We start from the raw sequence: 21,841 nt of genomic DNA, 5'->3' as shown, positions 1-21,841 counted from the left end.
GCCACCACACGCCCCCACGCCCCGCCCCCTCGCTGTCGTCACCGCTGTCACGCTTGGCCTCCGCCGGCCCTCCCGCCTGGAACTGAAAGCGGCCGGCACGCCGGAGATCTCGCGAGATCCGCTCGGAACCCGTGGGTGACTAAACATAGAAGGCGGTGGGAGCGACGGGCGGAGGCGGGGCTAAGGCTCGCCGCCCCAAATGGCCTGAGGAGGCGTGAGGCGGCAGAACCGCGTGCTTCGCCGTCCCTTCAGGGTATGGCTGAGGGAGTGCACGTTGGATCCCTAGTTTAAGCAAACACTGCAAACAGAAACGCGGGCACAGTGTGGCGAAGAGAATTACCCCTTTCTGTCTTCTTGGGTGCGCTGGCCTTCTCTGCATGGAGAGTAACATAGGAGGGCATCAAAAAAATAATATTATAGCCCACAAACCATTCAGAAACAGGGGGCACTCTTGGTGTTAAAAAGTCCTCCTGGACTCGAAACTTGACCTACTGCTTCAGATCAGGAAAGCTACCCACTTGGTGCTATTATAAAGGCAATCTCAGTGTACATCATTCTTCATAGGATGCCAGCCTCCAAGTCTCACCAAAATTGCAGTAAAGAAAGCGATATTTTTCCACGCTACCTACCACCCCTGGCCATCAATCAAACAGAACAGCCATTTAACTGCTGTGTTCATGCTTCCCTTTAAAAACTGTTTTTTAAAAACCCGAAAACACCAGTAGCAACGCATATTCATTCATTTGATGTATCAGAAAGACCTTTTTCGCTGGCTTAGGAGCTGGCACTTAATTGTTTACACGCTCTTAAAGTAAACCCCCCCCCCCCGCAGTGCTATTTCTGGCTGAAATTACGGGCAGTGTCGAACAGGGGGCTCTATTGTGCTTGGAAACTTTACGGACAATTGCTTGTGGAGGGATTTTAGCCAAAGAAACATCACTTATTCATTGCTTTTGCTGGTTTAAGGGGGAAAAATGGCGACTGCAATGCTGGAAGCTCGGGTGCGAGATATTAGGGAGGGACATCCTTGCTACCACTATACTGAGAACGCATATTTCTTTTTCAGATGTGTTGCACGTTGTTCTCTAGTCTAGTGGATTTTGGGGGGGAAATCCACTTTTGTGGTTTCCCCGAAAAGCGCTACATACAACTAAGCGATTTTTGCGAGAGTGTTGCAGGAGTGTTGCAGATTGTGTATGACGTCGTGAATAACGAAAAATAAATAGTGTTACACAATGGTAACACTTCAGCAACATTAATGCTGTGTGGAATGGCCCTCAATACTGCACTCTTCCATGATCTCTACTGGCAGTCTGTATTCCTGCCAGTTGTGTCATTCCCTTGTTTGTGTGAACAGGTTTGTGAGAAGATCTCCCAGAATTACAACTGATCTCCAGATCATAGAGATCAGTTCCCCTGAGGAAAATAGCTGCATTGCAGAGTGAACACTATGGCATTATACCACACTGAGGTCCTGTCCTTCCTCTCCCCAAATCCTAGGCTCCACCTCTGAATCTCCAGGAATTTCCCAGCTTCGAGTTGGCAACATTAATGGATTTCTGTTGCTCTAGTGGAATTGCTCATTTGCAGTCTCCAGTATAGCTTAATCAGAAATGCAGTAATAAATAGCAGTCTTGTAATACTTTAAGTATTAACATTTATTCCAGCATAAACTTTCACAATGTAGAACCCACTTTCTGCTGTAACAGAAACTACTTTTAACAACTACTTTTATGCAATAATTCATTGAAAATTGTTACTACTTCTCAGACTGACATGACTGTGTTCTCGATATCATTGGCTAACCTATAAAAGCCACCAAAATGCCCAATACATCTTAATCCCACCCACGGCACCGCGGGCGCCGCGGACTAAATAAAGCCGTAAGGGCTTGGGGGGAGGAGTTAGGGCGGGCTCTGTCCGGGATGAGGAAGGATGCCGATTGGCCCCTTCCTCCGGACAGACCATCGGCGGGGCCAATCAGCAGGCGCAAAGCGCCTGCCGATTGGCCTCCCCAATTGCCGCCCCGCCACCAAGGGAGCAATTGCGAGCTGCGCACAGCGCGGCTCGCAGTTGCTCCCTGGCCGGCAGCCTGACGCGTTGAGAGGCGCAAAGTGCCTCCGACGCGTCAGGCCACCATGTCCCGCAAGCCGGCGGCCTGCCGACTCGCCGGCCGCGAGTTCCTGATCTAGCACCCGCTGTATTGTAAGTACAGCGGGCTTGATTACTAGTCACACAATAAAACTTTCCCACTAGTGCACTACTGGTTATTTTCACTTTAAACTGATGGGGAGTTGCAGGAAGTCAAACCTCACATTGGCCAGTGAACTCAGGATTTCGATCCTGCCTTAGATCTAAGGTCAGTTATCAGCAGGTCTATAGACAAACTGGCAGCTTGGCTCAGCATGGCAGCCTTCCCTGGAATTACAGCTCACCTCCAGAATACAAAGATCAGTTTCCAAGGTGAAAATGGCTGTTTTGGAGGGTAGACTCTGTGGCATTGGACACAATCCTCTCCTGCTTAATCTGGATCACTTTGCTTGCAACACCCTTCCTCCAGCCATTTTCTGGTGGCGGGGCTCTGAGAACAAATTCTGAGAGGGGGGAAATGAGAGGAGCCAATGGGGGGAGTGCAGCAAATTCATCTCTTCCCTCCCATTCCTTTTCCATTGTGTGTGAATTCAACAAAGCCACCACAGACCAGACAGATAAGCAGGGATTAACTCTGTCCTCCTGGTTGAGAATGTCTGTTGTAAAATGTTAAAGTGGTAGAATGGACTGTACCATTTCAAATAGCAGGCGGTAGGTTCCAGCTTTGAATATTCCTGTGCATGAAGAAAATACCCCTCTGTGTGCAAATGTAAAACTATAGCACAGACAAGGAGTAGGTTCTATACCCCACACCTTTGTTGGCCATGGTAGTTTGTTGATAACAAGGAGATTTTACAAGGAGCATACCAGTCTGTGACCCTAGATGATCCTGTGCCTAGCATCTGATGGTACAATACATTCTACCACCTTAGTCTTCTGCCATGTTCTCCTGCATGCTTCCATACAAAATGGTGTTCACTGGGGTCAAAATCAATATTATCTACTGTGACGGAAACCAGAGTTTCTGATTGAGCACTATGTGATGTCACTCCAGGTGCACTCCTATTTTGGCCTCAGAAGTGATTACAACAAAATGTCCACCAGCAGGTCAATTCTGCAACATCCCCTTTACATAAATCAATTCATTAACTAATTAGAAAATTTATATGCTGCCTCTCCAGAGAACCAACTCAAAGTGGCTTACAAACGGAAACATGATAAAATTGCCAAACAGCATAAACTCATTAAAATTAACAAACTATTTAAAACTCAGCTAGAGCTTAAAAATCGTATTACATATTTAGCAGCTGAAAACAAATCTCATAAAACAGTCCTCAAGCTGGAGGCAGACTGTAAAAACAATTTTTTAAAATTAATTAAAGCCTGGGTAAAAAGAAATGTTTTGACCTGGTGGCGAATGTGCTAAGCTTCTTGCACAAGCTAAAGAAAATGGTTATTTGCCCAGGCTTTTCATTGATCGTTTTAACAACGATCCAATATGTAATTATATTATGTTGGTTTTCCTAACTTATTTATATTATTTTAATTATCTGTAGCTGCCTTTAAGCACCCTTGGTAGTCAGGTCAGGTTTCTGTTTTTTTGTTTTTGCAATCAAATCACAGTGGATTTATGGCAACTCTATGGCGCTGTCAAAGCAAGAGACCATCAGAGGAAGCGTGTCGTTGGCTGCCTCTGAGAAGAGTCCCTGGTATTCCTTGGTGGTTTCCCATTCAAATACAAATCATGTCCAACCCTACTTAGTTTCCAAGATCTGACATGATAGGGCTTGTCAAGATGTGATAGGGTATTTACCTCTCTGGACCTCAGTCACTACTACATGTGACAAGCTTCAGCCAGCAAGGATTTATATGGTTGGGGGCCCTTCCCCTTCTCCCAGCTAGGCCCATCATTGGCCATTTTGTTAAGGGTAGGTGGATCACCATGACCATATATGGTCATATCACTGTATATCATATATTAAAAATTAACTTTCACTCAACAGGAAAACCCTTCCAGGGTCATCACAAAACCCCCAGAGTTTCATAAAACCCTGCTTGAGAAAGCCTGAATTAGATTCTTGAAAACTTCCTCCATTAGCACATTTTACACGAAGATCTTTTGTGAAACATATGATTCAACAAAGTGGTAGTATCACTCTCATATGAGTTTTGGAAAATTATTTCCATTTATTTCTACACATTCTCTTTCTAGTAATATTGTCAAAGTAAGTTTCTAAAGCTGTGCAGAACCACTGTTGTCAGCTCCGAATGGCAGGTTAATTTAGTGAATAATGGGCATGTTTCATATAGTAATGAAAGAATATTGTATTTTGACTTTAACATCAAAACTGTATGTAGTATATAAAAAGTAATTTCATGAAGAACACACTGAAACTATCATCTTGTCAAAACTTGATAGAAAGATGTATATTTTATGGAAAAGCTTGAAATATATATGGGCTTCCTGAGACAAAATAGGGGGGAAAGTTTTATGTCTGTTTGAAGATTCAATGTGCTGCAATGGCTAGAGTACCTGATGTGAATCTGGAAAGCTGAGGTTCAATTTGATTCATTGGACAGGCTTGGGCATCACTTTCACTCAGCAGAAACTACCTGCCCTGTCCTGTTTTGAAGCTTTAAAAATGCTGTTTTATACTTCTGGGAAGAATGGTAAAAAAAATTGTATGTAATGCATGCACTGAGATGTTGAAGGCCAACTATAGGCCACTGACATGGGGGTGGGGGGGGAGGGATTGCTCACAGAAATTTTACTCTGCTGGTATGACTTCAAAGTTGAAAATGCCCATGAAAATGTGATTCCTCTTCAAAATGCCCTTTGCCCAAAATGATTTGTGCAGGAAAAAAAATTGATTTTATTTATTGAACACTGGAATACAAAACTTTCCTGATGCTGCATTGCTCTCTTCCCTCCACCCCAACTTGGAAAAACAGTTAAAATAGTCTCCTCTACTGAAGGCTTCCAGGTGTGAGGCAATTGACGAAGAGAGGGCTCACCTAGCTGAGTTTTCTTTCCCATCAAACAACTAGGAAAGCCACATTTTCCTGCTGACCCCCCACGCGGTGGCTGCCCCACTTCAACAAGGACAACGAATCGTTATTCTCTCTGCCAGGCCGAAAGAGATGTGCTTCCGAGACAAGGCGTCCCCTCGCCCCCTTCTCCGCGCGCCTTTGCCACGGGGCTCTTAAGGTCCCGCGCCTGGTGCCGAAGGAAGGAGCTCGGCGAGTCGTGACCATGGCAACCAGAGGTGCCCCAGCCGCACTAGGCGGCCGGCTGAGCCGAGAAGCGCTTCCACGCGGCGGTTGGCCGTCTGGTCACCATGCCCAAGGGGAGACGGGCCAACCCCAGCGCCGCGCGGGATGGGGCCTGGGTAAGGCGGGAGCGGAAGAGCAGCCGTGCGGCCCGAGATTTCCTCAGGGCGGCGCTGAGGGCTCTGGCGTGCGAGGCGCGAAGGGGACGAGAGGGCGCCACTCGGAAGGGAAAGTTGGCTTTGGGCACGGCCCGCGCCCGGCTTTTCCACTTTAAGGAGACCTGGTGGCCTTCCGCCGCACCACGGACGCAGCTCTCCCGCCGTTCCGAATCAATGCAGAAGAATAAGGCGTCCTCTCCATTCCCCCCCCCCTCCCCTGTCTTGTTTCTCCCCTTGCTAAAGTGGATGGATTCATGCCCACCCTGGCATCCGGTCCTTAGATGAAACTCGCAGAACTATGAAAGGCAGGAAATCCTCCTTTCCATTGTTCTCGTCGTCAGAAGACTAGGGCTGCGAAATCGAGGTGACAGCATATCAAGGATGCACTTGGAAAGACACATGATGGGGCAGCTAGTTCAGAAAGAGATTGCCCCTTGGCGATGGGCAAAAGTCTGTGGCCCTTTAGACCGAAAAACCCTGAACGGGATAGAGGGGTGTGAGTGCCTGTTCTGGGTGCACTCTTAGATTCAATACCACTTGGCATCCTTTCATCACATTCAGAGTAAAAACTGGATCCCCACCTCACTTCCCATCCTTTCAAGGAATATCTATTGATAGCTTTTAATACACATCTGCAAATGATTATGGATATGGATTGGAGAGATAATAGTTGCTTTAGATTTGATATTTAGATTTGGATAGATTTGGGTAATTTGTTAAGGGATTATTTACTAAGGTCAAGCCAGTGCAATCACGTGCCACCAATGCCTCTGGGGAAAATGTACTATGGTAGATCAGAAGAACCATAGTTACACAGAAATTCAACAGCCACTACATTCTATGTTGTCTGTTTACATTTTAAATCCTTCATTAGCTAGGTGAACGACAAGCTTAACTTTCATATATAAAGCAATACTTTCCTCTGGGTGTATTTCTAGCCCCTCCCCCAGTTAATCTTTTCAGTCTTTTATTCTGGCTAGTTAATGTGCTTTTCCATTTTTGTCATTTGCCAACAAAATGCCTCATTACCTTTTTCTCTACTAGCAGTAACACAATGGACAGTAGCAGTAACTGCTATTGTTGTGTGATGTTCTAGACTGCAATGCACATAGATTTAACATAAATGCTTTGGTTTATTTTGCAGCTGTTAAAATCCTGATCTTGTAACATGCTGTGCATGGTCAAGCACTGTGTTTTTTCCTCTTCAGGGTCTTTCTAACACAGCATTACCATTGAAGAATTTATAAAGACTATTGCCACATTAATTTCTCTTGGAGTATTTTAAGAACTTCCACCAATTGAGTATGAAGTTTACTGTGAACCGTGCTCTATTTCATCCACTTAATTATTTTCCCTGCATAGCCCACAATTTTTAAAAGCAGAAATTATTTTCTGTTCTGTGTTTGTTTCTGTTTCTTGTAAAGTCAAAATATAGTGACATCCTAATTCTAAATGGAGCCTCTAGGTGTTGCTGTAATACAAGTAATAAAAAACATTTGTGTTGCTGCAATGCAAGTAAAAGAATTTCTATACTAAGTGTTTAGTTTTGCTTTTTAAAAATTAATCTTTATTATAATAATCTTTTTTCATAGTTTCAACACTCTAGACCGCTGCAAATATATCCTGAATCTCTTACTGCCAGTGTGCAAAAACAGATACTAAATTTAGAAACTGTTCATCAAATTGAAAACAGATTGCCACTGATGTATAAACTTCGAGAAAAGGTAAGATCATATTTATTCATGTCAAATGTTATTTTTATATAATGATCCATTTTTGTGCATGAGCTACCAAACCAGGTGAAGTGTTTAGAGTTCCATAAATTGGTCTTCCAAGCATTCTGTTGTTGATGGTAAATAGCAGTTGCTGGATACCCTGATATGGACTGGGACTATAGCATGCAGGAGTAGGGTTTACTGCGCCTTCCTAAACAGGTCTATTCAGAATCCTATTCAGATCTGTTTGATGGGGCTTAATCCCAGGAAAGCACTTGGAGAATTGCAAATTGTTCCTGGACCTGCTATTTTCCCACTGGGATAAATACACAGTCTGCTTGTATGTTGCTGATATGGTTCTCCCAGTGAGTAAATGGCTCCAGGGCTGTTTGAGGTTAGAAAAATTCATGAGCATAGAAGTGTGTTTTGAAATGTTTAATAAGTTTAGGCTTAATAAGAAGCCCTATCATTAATAAGTCATTTTCAAGGCCAAACATCTGAGTCTGGTATTTGGTGAGCCCTCAGTAATTAAAACAAAATGTTAGATGTATTGAGGGGTTTAATGTCAAGCTAAATTTTGGGTGGAAGGGTGCTATAAATTTTCTGACATTTTGATGATTGATGAAAAGGGCCTATAAAATCATTGTTCATTTATAGATTGTTCTGCCTAACAGATATGACATGGATTTATTTACTGTTGTTTTCACTACTTAGACATAGTTCTGTACATGAATATACTTGTCTAGTGATAGAATAAGTACAGGTCATTTGAATGAACAAGGTGACATTTGATGGTATATGATGTCATTAAAATGGCACTGTGTGAGGGCTGTTTGTTAACACACTTGTTTGAATTGTTTTACTTTTGTCATTATGGTTGTTATAGCTTAAGGCTGCAACAATAAACTTATTTACTCACAGTGTGTGAGACTATACTTCAGTAATTTTTGAATAACTGCTAGAGAAAGCTTTATTTCATTTTAAAAGAAAGTGGTGGTTAACTGTGAACAACAGCTGACTGTCTCTAATCTCTCCCCATGAAGGAGCATTCTAGCTGTGAGATTAATTAACTTGCTTAGAGGTAGCCTTACACTATTTCCTTAGTTGTATCTCATTGTTTTACTTATGGTGCAGTCATAGAAAAGTTTCAAGTATAGCTGAATTTTTAAGTCGTTCAGTTTCTGTGATTTCAGTACATACATAATGGGAGAAGAATTTAATGAACTGTGGGCCTCCTTCTGTGTGCCAAAAAAGCCTTAGGCTCTTATACAGCAGTTCACCATGCTTGGAAAACTGAGGAGGGTTCCAAAAGAATGTTGAGATATGGTAAGGTGATTTGCTGTTCAGAAGTAAAACATCTCACTGTGCAAGGCCTTAATACATTTTCTCATAATAGACAGGCCCTCTCCAAATTCTAGACCAGCCGCGGCCACTTCCCGCTTTTGAGATCCCTAGTTATAATTGTTTTTAAAACACAACATGTAAAAACAAAATAAGGCATCAAAATTAATCTTATAAACTTTTAATCTCTTTTACATGTTAGTCTAAGTTAACATAAATTGTTGTTTATTAAATTGCTTGTTTAAGTTCTAAGCAGAAAAATTATGTGTTGCATTTTGGTCCATTAGGGCAATCCCATCTAGAGCGCATTGTAGTGATCTAATTTGCATGTAACCAGGGAATGTACCACAGTAGATCCATGCCTGTCCTGCCCGGGAAAGGCTGAATCTTGGGAAAGGCATTCCTAGCCATAGCTGTCTTCTGCTTATCCATTAGTAGGCCTAGGTCCAAGAATATCTCCAGACTATGAATATGTTCTTTCAAGGGAACTGCAGCCCCATCCAGAAGAAGAAGAAGAAGAAGAAGAAGAAGAAGAAGAAGAAGAAGAAGAAGAAGAAGAAGAAGAAGAAGAAGAAGAAGAAGAAGAAGAAGAAGAAGAAGAAGAAGAAGAAGAAGAAGAAGAAGAAGAAGAAGAAGAAGAAGAAGAAGAAGAAGAAGAAGAAGAAGAAGAAGAAGAAGAAGAAGAAGAAGAAGAAGAAGAAGAAGAAGAAGAAGAAGAAGAGTTGGTTCTTATTTGCCGCTTTTCTCTACCTGTAGGAGTCTCAAAGCAGCTTACGATCGCCTTCCCTTCCCTTCCCTCTCCCTGTGAGGTATGTGAGGCTGAGAGAGTCCTGATATTACTGCTCAGTCAGAACAGCTTTATCAGTGCTGTGGTGAGCTCAAGGTCTCCCAGCTGGTTGCATGTGGGGGAGCACAGAATCAAACATGGGGCGCTGGATTAGAAATCCGCAGTCCGAGCCACTTCACCAAGCTGGCTCGCACCTTAATTCAGACCTTAATCCATGGGTCTGACTTTCTGCTCAACCCCAAAAACCCCAACCCCAAAAATGCCCGTTGAGGCCTCTCCATGGCTCGGCTACCCTGCCTGGGACGGGGTGGGGGTGGATGGGCTTTTTTGCTAGTTAATTATAATTTCAGAGCTCACTGTTTTGAGATATATCCTTGTTTTAATATTGTGCCACACCATAATCTGGAATCTTGTGGGGGGGGGGGGGGTCCCAGTATACATGAAGCCTGACTCACATTTCATTCCTAAGCATTGGCACCTTTAAGCTCAACAAAGTTAGTTTGGGGCATAATGTTTTTTTTGCATGCACACTTCTCATACCAGATGTTCCTGCATATGAAAGTTTATACCCAGAATTAAGCTTTGTCGGGCTTAAAGGTGCCACTGGACTCAGACTTTGTTATATTCCTTCAGACCAACATGTCTACCTACCTCAGTACATACATACTAATCATACAGTTGTTGACAATGTATTAGACATGCACATAGGAAGTATCAAGTTACATACATCTGACAAAGGGAACTTTGGCTCTCAAAAGCTTATACCTTGAAAATCTTGTTAGTCTCTGGTTCTATTGGACTCAGATTCTACAACACACAGCATACAACCAGGCAGCCAGGAAGAGTGAATAGCATTTTATTTAGTGCATCCTTAACATGATGAGGTGGGGGCACCAACTGATTACTACTGTCACAGGACTTCTTGCAGATAGGACTTTGAATCTCATTGACCGTTTATGCACTGGGAACTTCACTGCCCCAGCTCCCATGCAGGAGCACAAATCAGGGGCAGATGAGGTGCACGGGGCCAAATGCTTCCCCATGGCCCATTATGCACGGCCGCCGAAACGGCGATTTCAGGTCACATGGAAAACGCGGAGGGGGAAGAAGCGAAGCAAACCGCTTATGCACGGGACGGGACGCAAAGGCGGCAAAACCCAGAGTAACCGATTATGCACGCTGCAACCCCGCTTCCGCTTCTGGTTGCGCCCTGGTCAGCGGGAAGCTGCACTTTCTTCCGCGTTCCGCTAACGTGCCTTTTTCAGCGGCATGCACCGACGCTGCAGCCGGTTGTAGCCGGCACCGTGCGTTATCGGTGATTTTAGTCGCCGCCATTCCACCCCGAATGTGCGCTATTCCCTCCGTGCATAATGGGCCCATGTGAGTGCAGGAATAGGTGGAGCAACCTGCCACGACTAAAACTCTAGCCTGTAGCCCAGCATAAAACCTCCAGTGCGTAAACGGTCATTGCAGTATAGATGTTAAAGGCAGCCTACATACCACAATTGTCTTGTTAGGGGGGAAATACAAAGAAAGGAAGGAATGCCGTTTTAATCATAGAAGTCATCCATTTGCATAGTCGAGTGGTTACTGAAACCTTTATGTTTGAAGGGCTCAAATTCTTTCAGACTGAGCTTAACTACATATTACAGCATATTACATATGCTTGCACGTGAAAGCTCACGCCTTGAATAAATCTTTGTTGGTCTTAAAGGTGCTACTGGACTCTGATTTTATTGTACATATTACACTGTTCCAAGGTCCAAATTTGGATCTAGAGCACCGGAAAAGGGAATTGAGTTTTCCCTCTCAAACTAAGTACCCAGTTTTGAAATAGCCATGGGGAGGTGGTTATATCCATTGGGGAAAATGACACATAGATCCATTAGGGAAAATTACACTCAATGTAAGTTTCCCCACCAGGCTAAGTAATGGTTCCCTAGGGCCCTTTGGGGCTAGAAAGTTGTATTTGGGGGGAGGGGAGGTAGAGCTCAAGTCACCTCTTCCCAGTACTGTGGTTCTGATCTGAATTGGAACACCCCCCCCCTCCAAGCTGATAAGCTAGTTTCATCAACTTAGCTCTGACAAACCATGCATTGACATATGAAAGTTTATTCCATGAGAAAACTGTTGGTCTTTTAGGAGCTACTGGATATGAATTATGTTTCAATGTAGTAATGGTATACTGCTTGTGCGGTGGTATTGGTAACACACCAGTATAAAACCATTATGTTGCTGGAAAATTTTGTTTTCCAGCATGAAGGCTTTAATAGCAATCCTATCACCACACAGCAGGTACAATTATTATTATAATCCTGTGGATTCACTGAGAAATTAGTTACGTGAGAATTAAAAAAAGAAAAGAAAACTAGCTGTGGTCCTTCAGATTTCTAAGGAGCCTTTGGACTGGACAAAATATCCATTATGATTAATTCGACATTTAGGTTTTTGGATCTCAGAACTGAGGAATCTGCAGCAGTACCATTTAGCTCCTTTCTCTGCTATAATTCTACTGTTCTAAATTAAGGCGTTTGTATTATAAGCATCCCGTTTTTAACGGGATTATTTAATCACTAAATATCTGCATTTGTTGAGGGTGGGGGAAGGAAAGGTTTGACTTTTACTTCAACCGTAGAAAATCTGTTCAAGATTAGGTTTCTTGGGTTATGCTTAGCATGAACAACTAGAAATTGGCAACTGAAAATAATAAAATTAAACATGTGCATATACTTGTTAGATTTGGAATCTAGCCATTTTAAATATGTAATATGCAATTTGATATAATATATAGCATCTTCTCAGTGGGTGGCACTGAGCTCATAAATCTCAGGTTTACTCAATTATAAGCTTCTTTTTGAAGTTCAACTTTTATTAGCTGTGGATTCACTAGTGAGTCACTTAAAGAACTTATGTCCCAAAAAATGTGTCCATATGTAGAAGGGTTTCTCTAATTTGAAAGTTCAGGTGTTCATGTAATTGTGTAGATTATTCAGATAATTTATATGCTCTAAAGAGTTTGAGATAAAATGCAGACAGTATGTATGAATATAATAATACAAATCCACATGTGGCATATAAGAGTGTTTGGATGAGTGTAATGCTAGGTTATTTTGCAGATGAAAGCTATTATTCTATTAGCTATGCACAGGAAAATGTTATCTTTTATTCACTTATCTTTCTAGAAACCAGTAAACACGTTTCCATTTTCAATCCATGACAACAGACATTGCTTACTGAATGTAGGAGAGTACTTAGATTCTGTAAGTAGTTGGTTTTATCATTTTTAAAATATATATACTGATTCTTACTAGTGCCTTCTATAAAAATCCAGCTAACAATTGTTTCTGCTGATGGAAAAAAATTGTTAGCAGAATAGGATTTTCTTGTCTCCTCCATCCCCATGCAAACAAAAATACTCTGAAATGTTGCTCCAGAGGTACAGGAGGCTTCACAGAAACAACATAAGGAGTGAGTCAGAGGTCTGCAGTGGAAGAGGGAATTGATGACAACTCCTTGTAACACATTTGCCCTTTTATGAAACTTCTTGCATAACACCTGTAAAGTTACATCTCTAATGTTCTTGAGGTGATGTGTGCTATACTGCCTCCTTTACTTCATCAGTGTTTCCTACTTATTTTTGCCACATGTGTATTTGTTATGTCATTATTACCATAATGAATGCCAAATTTCTCTTGGCTCTCAGATGTGTATTTATAAATTTGTATACTGTTGCAGGTAGACTAGGAAGTGGTATACATCTTCAGTTTATAGACTAAGACTAAAATCACCAATATGTTTTCCCACATGTTTTCTGCAGGTACTGTAATATAGTAAAATATAGTGGTTTTATCTACTTTAAATAATAGAGTTTCCCTGAAATATTTTTTTCCACTTCTTTTTAGGGGCTAGGACTAAGAAAATTTCAACGTGAGACCTGTCAACACTATGCACAGAACTTTTCCCTTTTGGCCCATGAACCTGTTTTGAGCAGTACTAGTTATCGTTCCATGTATCAAACATCATTTGTTCCATACCCAAACACTGAACAGCCATTTCGAGGGCGATTTCCCAAAAGTCACGTGGAGAGATCCAATGCTTTAAATCCTGTCTATAAGAATGATTGCCTATGGTTTTCAAAATCTTACAGCAGTCCTAATAATTTAGTTCCTGAAGATCCTGTTACAAGTATTCTGCCCGATCCTAAGGAACTATCTGATACACAGTTGATGGAATAAATGTTCACATAAAGTGGATACTGAAGTACGCGGCAGTTTGAATTTACAATATTTTTAAGATTAGCAGATTCTACCTTGATCATTGTTCTTTTTTCCTGAAATAGAAATAACTTTATTGTTTGTTTGTTTGTTTATTTCTATACCGCCCTCCCTGGAGGCTCAGACTTTAAGAACTTAATGTGCCTAAAGGCAGTAAAACAGGAATAAGCACATTTATGGAGCTTTTTTGTCAAACACGAGTCAATGTACTTGGAGAAGAGGAAAAGTATTTTATGTTTGCATCAATTAAAAATCGCTTGCATTTTTCCTATCTCCAGACAAACCCTAAGATTTCCTTCTGTACCTGGAGTAAGTGTAACTATTGTGCACATGCAATTGAAATAGGCTATGCCTTTGTCAGAAAGAAAGATATGTGTTGGGAGAAATAGCATTTTATAGTAATTTTTAAAGTGGTTTCTAGGCTTGGAAGACATGGGAAGCATTTTGGTGACTCTCATGCTAGCTGTGCTCTTATATATCACACTCAGCCCTTCCTTTAAGAACCTCAGAGTGACATCCATGATTATTCCTTTCCTCCTTTTATCATTATCATCAATCCTCTTCTGAGGATAAGATTTTCTCAGTGCCACCCATCTTGCAACCCTAGTCCTAATCTGTGTTATACTGGCTCTTAGCCCTTCCGTATTCTGGCCACCTGAATAGTTTATTACAGAGTTCCCAGACCTTTTAACTGAAATCTGCCAGCTGACATTTTACCTCAGCATTCACAATCAAATTACCTTTATATTGTGGGCATTCATTCTGTGACTCTAGATGTCATATTGTGGAACATCTCAGTTTTGTAGCATTTTATATACCACATTGCCAAAGGGTTCTTTATTTTGGACAGTTTGGCTCTGATAAACTGTATAAAAATATAGTCTTATGAACTGTTATCAGTACTTAGGGGCTGTAGTTTGCTGTCACTCATCCACAAAGCACCATTAATGGTGTGTTCTAAACAACAGTTGGGAAATCATTGCTTTGTGATAACTAGTTGCCAGTGCTGTGTACAAAGAAAAGTTCCAGCTCAACACATCTTCTGGCTCAAGCATGCAGCTATTTTAATTAGAGGTTTTATCTTACGAGGTTTTTAATGGTCTGCTTCTGTTTTATGGATAGTTTTGTGTTATTTATTTCTAATGGCTTAGTTTGAAAAAATACTTTTTTAAATTTTAAGTCTCCTTCAATTTTTATTTTATTTTTTTATTTTAAGTCTTTTTATTTGAAGTCTCCTTCAAGACTCTGAAGAGTCTTGAATATAGAAATATTCTGAATAAACAACTCTGTGCATATCTGTTTGTGCCTTTAGCTAAAATTCTTAAGGCCTGGGGACATCATCATCAGTAGCTATAAAACGTCAAGGTCAACGCCCCCAAATATTAGGTGTTGACCAGCAACAAACTATAGATATTCATTAGGATATTAACAAATCAACAACATGGAAAAGCCAGTTCACAGAATCACAGAATCATAGAGTTGGAAGGGGCCATGCAGGCCATCTAATCCACCCCCCTGCTCAACGCAGGATCAGCCCAAAGCATCCTAAAGCACCCAAGGAAAGTGTGTACCCAACCTTTGCTTGAAGACTGCCAGTGAGGGGGAGCTCACCACCTCCTTAGGCAGCCTATTCCACTGATGAACTACTCTGAAAATTTTTTTCCATTTGTCATCATCATACTTTATAATGAAAAAGAATGTTTACAATTAACAATATCCATTAATATTTGGAAATGGTCTTTGTTAGGGAGGGAAGGCAACACAGTATAGCTTGATTTTGTCAGATCTCAGAGGCTAAGCAGGGTCAGAACTTCAAAGGAAGACCACCAAGGAAGACTCTGCAAAGGATGGCAATGGCAAACTACTTCTACTTCTCACTTGCCTTGAAAGCTCCTCACAGCATTGCCATTAGCTGCAACTTGATTGCACTTTACTCACACAGTAGTCTTTGTTATTGCTGGCTCTGGCTTTCTGGTTCATGAGCAGGGAAAAAGAAATGAAGAACAAATATACTGGCATGGAGGCTCTCCCAGCCTTAATTAGTGTGGTGAGTGTCAGGGTTAGGGTACTGCAACTGCTGGCCAAGAAGATCAGTGTAGGATAACAAATGGGAAATATCCTTCCTCACCTCCCTTGGAATGTTGGATGCTTTTTCTGATTTGTTTAAGGCATGAACCTTGGTGTACCCTGGGAATATATTTACCAGCATTAAAAAGCCGAGGATAACAAACAGCACCAAAGAAACATCAACAGTGTCAAGATAAATTGGGGGTGGGAGTGGAGAGAGATTCTCTGTTGTCCAGGCTGAGCCAGCAACAGGAATCCTGTTACTGTGCAGAAGAGAAGGGGGAAGATGGGCATCTGAACAAAGCAAGCCAGATTAATAATAAAAAGAACAAAAATAAATAATTTGCAGTAAAAACTAACAGGGAGGATCTTTTTGGATATGTTGTGCTGTCATGATATGAAAACATACCTTTTTATGATTATAATTCTAATCAGCTCGCAGTATTTTCATTGTTTTTATGAGGATAGATCAAAAGCTACTGTGAATAAAGAACCCTATTCCAATTCCTAATCCAGTAAACAAAATCATCCTATCAATACTGGGTTGAGGTGCCGTGTCATAATAAGTTATTGTGCAAGATTTCAAAAATAGTTTTGTACAGTTTATCAGCAAATACTGAAATAATGATGATGATAATTTTATTTGAAAAGGGACCCCCTGTTGAGATGCTTGGGGTGCTGCTATGCAACATTTTGAAACACAAAACAATTAACGACATCATTAAGCAGTAGCAAAGCCAAGAGCATGGCATCATTAAAAGAAAATGATTTCTTGTTTCAAGGCAGATAGAAGCAGCCTGTCTGTTGCAGTATCAAAATTTCCACAGCATTAGCCAACAATTTCATCCCCAAGCAGATTCCAAACCAAAGTGCGCGCCAATCACAAAGTATGTGAAGTACCCCATGCTGTTTGGCACACTCAAGAGGGCAATCTTGGTCCTCCTACGGAAGGAAGAAATGCATTCTTTCTACATTTGTAATATTTATCTGGGGTCTAATGTTACAAGTGAATGTAGGGAAGTGTATTTACGCTTTTCACAAGCAAGGAAAGATTCTAGAGTTAACTCTCAGTTTGCTATCTAGACTTGTTAAGCATTTCTTCATTCTGATATACTTAGAAAATTGTGGATCCCCTTATTTCCAATGTGAATACATGGCAATTGAGATCAGAATTTGGACTTTGAAAAGTAACCCAAGTTCAGGCTTCTGGAATCTACAGGTTCCCCATCCTGAACTTGCAATGGAAGAATAAGAAGATCACAGATATTAGAATGGAATGTACAGTATATACCCTGATTTCTAAAAGAGAGTATATCATTGACATAGTGAGTTAACATGTCTCCACCACTAATTAAAAGTTTATAATAAAGCTTATTAAAGCTTAGTGATGTGTTTCTACTAAGAAATGAAATTTTGTTACTAAGGACCCTTCTGTAGCTTCTTTCCCATGACCCAGTGGTACAGGGTGGTAAGGCAGCCGACATGCTTTCTGAAGCTCTGACCATGAGGCTGGGAGTTCGATCCCAGCAGCCGGCTCAAGGTTGACTCAGCCTTCCATCTTTCCGAGGTCGGTAAAATGCGTGCCCAGCTTGCTGGGGGGTAAATGGTAATGATTGGGGAAGGCACTGGCAAACCACCCCGTATTGAGTCTGCCATGAAAACGCTAGAGGGTGTCACCCCAAGGGTCAGACATGACTTGGTGCTTGCACAGGGGATACCTTTATCTTTACCCACAAACAAAATATTCATTGAGACTAATCTCACTCCCACCCCAAATTGAAGACATTGTGTCATTCCTTAAGGTTGACTCAGCCTTCCATCATTCCGAGGTCGGTAAAATGAGTACCCAGCTTGCTGCGGGGTAAACGGTAATGACTGGGGAAGGGACTGGCATACCATCCTGTATTGAGTCTGCCAAGAAAACGCTAGAGGGCGTCACCCCAAGGATCAGACATGACTTGGTACTTGCAGGGGATACCTTTACCTTTAAAAGGCATTTAGGTAACCAGTGAAAACACATTTTCTTTTCAGTCGTAGAACATTGTTCTAAAGAAAGTGCCTCTAGATTTATGTAGAATGTTTTTCCCTGATGTGTTTTGGAATCAGAGAGAATACCTTCTAGACTAGGTAGTATGACTTCTGGGGATGTTTCATTTGATTTTTTAAAAATCTTGAATGGCCACAGTTTATCCTCAATTTATTTTAAATATCTGTACCATGTAATCAGGACAAAGTCTGTCTAAAATGTGCTGGCATAAAAAGCTTTTTTCTGATGAAAATGTCCAGCCCATTTTCTTAAAGTGCTTTACTATGGGAACAATGTGCTGATCTATTATAAAAATGCAATAACTTCCAAAGCAGTTATATTTTGCCATTTCCTCCCCTGTAGATTTTTTGCAATATGTTTCTAGAAATACTTTATGTGCGCTAACACAAAACAATATCTACAGCAGTAATAATAAATTAGATGCAGTGGGAATTCAAGCTTGTTCTCGTGTCCAAGGTGATATAGTGGAAATCATTCATAATGAAGAAGAGAGTAATTGTTATGCAGCATTTTGTATTAAGCATGGCCCCATATTATCCTGAGTATACAACAGAATGTTCTTGGGGCTCTGATACAGCCAATGTCTAATAAAATGCATGTGAATTTCCCCTTATTTGCATAACTGAAGTGTCTATAAATATAAACCTTTCCTATTTTAAGCTGTGCCAAATCTCAATCCACTCTCTGACTATGTTGTAGCTTCAGCATTAATCAAAAAATACCCAAATCAATAAACATGCAAAATCAATCTCCTTGTGATTTCCAGTATGCAAATACATTACATATTGATGGATTTTTCCAGAATCTAAAATTGTGCTCCCTTCCTCCCAGCAGTCACTATGCCTTTTAATATTAATATTTTATGCACCAGTGCACAAACAGTCTAAATATGAAATCAAACACAACTAGTTTAAAACTATTTGTCAGTTGCTGCCTTGGGTCTTTTTTATTGCTTATGTTAACCTGGGTGACATACTATACATGTCCTATAAGTAGTAAAACAATAAAATCTCAACCCTGTAATTGAAAATAGACATCCAAGCCATTTCTAACCTGTTTTATGGCTAACAATACACAAAGGAATTGTGTGACCAGCACTGTACCTGACTGACTTAGCATTTCTAGTATAGTGGCTTGTGGTCATGGGGTTTCTAATCCTTCACTTAAGGTATATTGTCAAAAGAAATGGCTCACTGATCTCACCAAGGGAAAAGACTGTCAGCTCCAGCTTCAAGTTGTGTATCAGAAACAGGGAATGAGAGGGAAATCTGTCTCACTACTGAATCGTCTGCATTCAGTGCAGTTCTAGACAAAGTTATTTAAGCTCTATTGAAACAAAGACATACTTGCATACAAAAGGATTTAGGATTGGGTAGCCAACCCCCTAAATAAGTTATGCCTCTCTTTGTTAGGCTGTTCTGTAAACATGCTTTCATGTTTCACATTTATTTTATTTTATATTTATTATTACATTTATATACCACCCTCCCCGAAGGCTCAGGGCGATTTACATCAAACAGAAACAGTACAAATAACTGTATAATAACACAATAACATGAGTGCATACACTTGGGACTGGGGCCCAGTTTCATGGACTCCTGTTCAAATGCTTCCAAACAACTCGTTTGATAATTAGGGTGCCTCACAATTACTTTGTGGTATTTTATTTCAATGAGTCAGTCATGAAAGAACATTGAACCCCCCCCCCCATACACACACTTGGAATATCCCCTTGGAATACCCTGCCTGAGATTCCTTGACTTCCTTTTATTGCATCCCCTCACAGAGGTTATGCTAAAGTTTGGGGGACTCTTTGAAACCAGGTTTGATGAGGCATAAGAGGATGAAGCAGTCAGAAGGGAAAATTAACAGCACCCATCCCACTATATATACAGAGAGAGAAACAGAGACAGAGAGAAGCACTTTCCATAAATATATGGCAACCCCACCAATGTCTTTAAACTTATTCTGATTATTTCTATGATTCCTTTTGAAAGCATAAGGGAAAGTGAACTCGTTCCATGTTCTCTTCTTCCTAGTGCACAGTCTTATTTGTTTTTAAATAAGTACAACAGTGGAGTCATTTAAAGAATTTAAGCCCTCCCCCCCCATACTGTTTTCAGCATTTGCATGTGAATATGAGCTATCCTGCTGTTTGATTAAACTACAAGCTTTTTTTAAGCCTATAAGAATCCAGATTCATGAATTGCAGAGTCCTTTCCACTTGTATCACAAAGGTTGTTGGGGGGGGGGGAATGATAATATCCTTGGAAGTACATGACTAATGAGAATATATATAGCACTTCTGAGACAGCTCAAATGTATAATTATTGTGAGGATTTCACAGACACATAAATATAATGATCTTCGGGTAAGTAAATTGCTAGCTACCAATGAAATAAATATGGTCCCTTCAGAATCTGAAATTATTTGGTGCTGTAGGTGGTAGGAAATGATTCACCTTAGCTGTTATCTCTGGAACAGTAATATAGAAATATATCTGCCAAAGCTGGAGCATTTACATTGTTCTTCATATCCTGTGGAGTTTGTCAGAAGATCTCTGGTCCCTGCTGATTTCCAACCCCTTGTTTTGATAAGCCACAGCACAGCATGAGTCAACAATGGGTTGTTTACCGTAGTAGGCATTCTGCCCATAATATTTTTTCCAAGAAACACTGATGTATTCAAAGGTCAGGTGGATGCTGAATTGACTGCTTAACATGATCATATCTTTCTAAGAATAACATGGAATACCTGCCAGAGGATAAAAGTTAAACTATAGGCTTTTGAAAAGCCAAACACAAGTGAAAAGCACAACTCTTTAATATACAAATTGCAATAATCTATGCTCCCTGGTCAAATAAATCTTGTGCCGAGTATGAAGTCCTTTTTTTAAAAGCTCAGTAGAGTTCTCACTGATGACACTTAACAACGGAGGGGGGGGGGGGAGATTTGCATCCTGTTCACTCTGATGCCCAAAAGGATGCATGGTGCAAATTGGTCTACAGCCAGAATTTCCTAAGGCAACATGATATGCACTGGCTTCCTGAACTACAATTGGCACTACACTAAAACCTGGTAGTAAGTCAAAATCCAGGGTGGGGGCTGACCCAGTCCAGTAACATGACATCTCCCATATGCACACACATATACATGTAGTCTCACGAGTAATGAAAAAATGTCCAGTTTATTTCTGAAACAATATCAACAGGCTACATTATGGTGATGGGGTGATAGTCTTGGCCTTTGGATCTTAATTTACCCTCCTGGGCACTATGCCTGTAGAACATAACCCCGTTATTCAAGATGACTAGTTGACAGGGCTAAGAGGAAAAATCAGCTTAACAGTCCTTGCATTCAACACTTGGTCACTGAGGCCAGGAAAGAGGGCTGCTAATTGTTGTTGTTGTTGTTGTTGTTGTTGTTGTTGTTGTTGTTGTTATTATTATTATTATTATTATTATTATTATTATTATTATTATTATTATTATTATTATTATTATTATATTTATACCCCGCCTCCCCCCGAAGGCTCGAGGCGGCTTACATAACCCCGTCCCCTAAAACCATAAAATAACAATAAGATCCGATAAATTTACAATAATGGCAACAAGGAACTCCTGCTAGCCCTGCTTTAGCAAAGCATTTGTCTGAATCTGATAATTTTTGTAGACCATGGAAAAGCCTGCTAAATGACCAGTAATTATGGTTGCCAACCTCCAGGTGGCACCTAGAGATCTGTTCTATTTGATCTCCAGGCAACCAAGATCAGGATCCCTGGATTCCCACAAACCCTGCCCTCCTCAGGCTCAATCCCCAAAATATCCAGGTATTTCCCAATCCAGAGCTGGCAACTCTAGCAGTAGCAAGATGTAAACCTCCTTTCAGCTAAAGCTCTAATCCACAGATCAGACCCATTCACCCTCCATATTGGCTGTTGTTACAATACCTTTAGCATTTGTATATGAGTTGGGCCTGTAGATAATGGACTATTATATGCAGACTACTATTACCACACATCAGCATGTGTAACTTCCTTATTCCATTTATGGTGGTGCGAGCTAGTCCCAATCCTGATTCAGTGTTTCTTA

The 21,841-nt window shown here is 40.9% G+C and overlaps 1 protein-coding gene across 1 annotated transcript; it reads left to right on the top strand.

Annotated features, from left to right (window-relative positions):
• Positions 1 to 5,294: 5,294 nt before the first annotated feature.
• TEX36 (testis expressed 36) lies at positions 5,295 to 13,717 on the top strand. Its single transcript, XM_077347861.1, has 4 exons — positions 5,295 to 5,480; positions 7,112 to 7,243; positions 12,545 to 12,622; positions 13,265 to 13,717. The coding sequence occupies exons 1-4, from the start codon at positions 5,430 to 5,432 to the stop codon at positions 13,595 to 13,597; spliced, it is 594 nt and encodes a 197-aa protein (XP_077203976.1). The 5' UTR covers positions 5,295 to 5,429; the 3' UTR covers positions 13,598 to 13,717.
• The last annotated feature ends 8,124 nt before the right edge of the window (positions 13,718 to 21,841 follow it).

The sequence above is a fragment of the Paroedura picta genome, chromosome 8 (assembly GCF_049243985.1).
Source record: "Paroedura picta isolate Pp20150507F chromosome 8, Ppicta_v3.0, whole genome shotgun sequence".
In the NCBI taxonomy this organism is placed as follows: domain Eukaryota; kingdom Metazoa; phylum Chordata; class Lepidosauria; order Squamata; family Gekkonidae; genus Paroedura; species Paroedura picta.
The sequence above is the reverse complement of the archived record's forward strand: the minus strand, read 5'-3'. Positions and strand labels throughout refer to the sequence as shown.